Here is a 1,374-nt window from a genome sequence, read left to right on the forward strand (position 1 = left end):
TTAGGTTAAAAATGAAATGTTTACATTTAGATGCAATAAATTTCTTACAAACAGGCTAATTACATAACAATGATTGTTTAATGCTTGTTAGATTATATTGTTTATTTCACATATTAGAATGATCATAAAAATACTGAAATGTCACTGAAGCTGTAATCATGTTTTGCATTACTATTTTAAAATGTACATGATAATGTTTATCAGCTAAACAAAGATTAATATTAAGAAACATTAAACTGCATAAACATTTTCGGTTCAACTCTTGTTATAAGGATGTTGGTTGCTGCTTGCATGGTGTTAATATCATGTGTACTTCACTTAGCAATAGGTCATCTGGATTCATATTTCAAACTTCCTTCTGCAGGGTCCTGAAAATAATCAGAAAGAGTCAATAGAGAGTCTTCTCTGCTTATTAAGGAAAATTAAAATTATTTCTTACTGTATTTCTCACTCTGCAAGTTTGAGGTGTTTGTGTGTTGTGGACAAAGTACAAACACAAAATATTATATTGAAAAAGTATTAAATGGTTATGCTAACCTCTTTTTAAGAGCCTTCATGATGTATTTTTGAGTGAACTTAGATTCTGGATTTAAGCATTTCTGCTCTGTTCCATTTTTCAGAGTAACACTGCAAAAACACAAGACAATTTGCTACATGATTACGTCAGTCAACATATTTAAACAGAGGTGTACAATATTGAGAGATTTGGATTTGTAAATATTGATATACTTACACAATCTCCTGGTTTTCACAAGAGGGACTTGGTGGTATAATTTCAACCTTCTCAATCAGTTTTGGAGAAACCATGTTTACACCTTTGTCAGCACAAAAACACCTGCCCTTTGGAGCTCTAGCCTGGCCTGAAAGAGAAAAATCAAGGCATACCATAAACTACCATGCCATACAAAGATAGTTTCACAATATAAATGCAAAATATTAAAAGCTTGGACATTTGTATTTCGTAAATCTGCAAGATTCAGAGATAAGACTCACTTTTCACCTCTACAGCAAGCAGGCACCCTAGAACAACCATAGCTGTAAAAGTTTTCATAGTACTGATCTTTTGTCTTCACCACCCAAATGGCTAATTAATGAAGTTATGGATGATTGACTTCAGCTACTGTTTTTATAGGCTCTTAAAAGGGGTTACCCCCTGGGAATGTTTCAGTTTTTGTTTTTATAGTCCAGCCTGAACTGGTCTGATTTCTCAGAAACACTTTCTCTCATCAAATCTGATAGATTTGACCTTTCCAAGAATGAGGAAGGAATTATATAATTTCTTGTCAATCCTATAATTAATGTAATGAAAAACATTAGGCCATAAGATTTGTTTGCTTAGATGAGAATAATTTATGTGCTCAGATGACAGCTGAA

At 32.6% G+C, this 1,374-nt stretch overlaps 1 protein-coding gene across 1 annotated transcript; it reads right to left on the reverse strand.

Annotated features, from left to right (window-relative positions):
* Positions 1-246: 246 nt before the first annotated feature.
* On the reverse strand, positions 247-1,132 carry cxcl11.4 (chemokine (C-X-C motif) ligand 11, duplicate 4). Its single transcript, XM_077231398.1, has 4 exons — positions 994-1,132; positions 734-860; positions 538-627; positions 247-368 (listed from the first exon to the last, which is right to left on the reverse strand). The coding sequence occupies exons 1-4, from the start codon at positions 1,049-1,051 to the stop codon at positions 347-349; spliced, it is 297 nt and encodes a 98-aa protein (XP_077087513.1). The 5' UTR covers positions 1,052-1,132; the 3' UTR covers positions 247-346.
* Positions 1,133-1,374: the final 242 nt, after the last annotated feature.

Source organism: Siphateles boraxobius, unplaced genomic scaffold (assembly GCF_051911475.1).
Source record: "Siphateles boraxobius isolate OS27281-9 unplaced genomic scaffold, OSU_SipBor_1 16, whole genome shotgun sequence".
Lineage (NCBI taxonomy): Eukaryota > Metazoa > Chordata > Actinopteri > Cypriniformes > Leuciscidae > Siphateles > Siphateles boraxobius.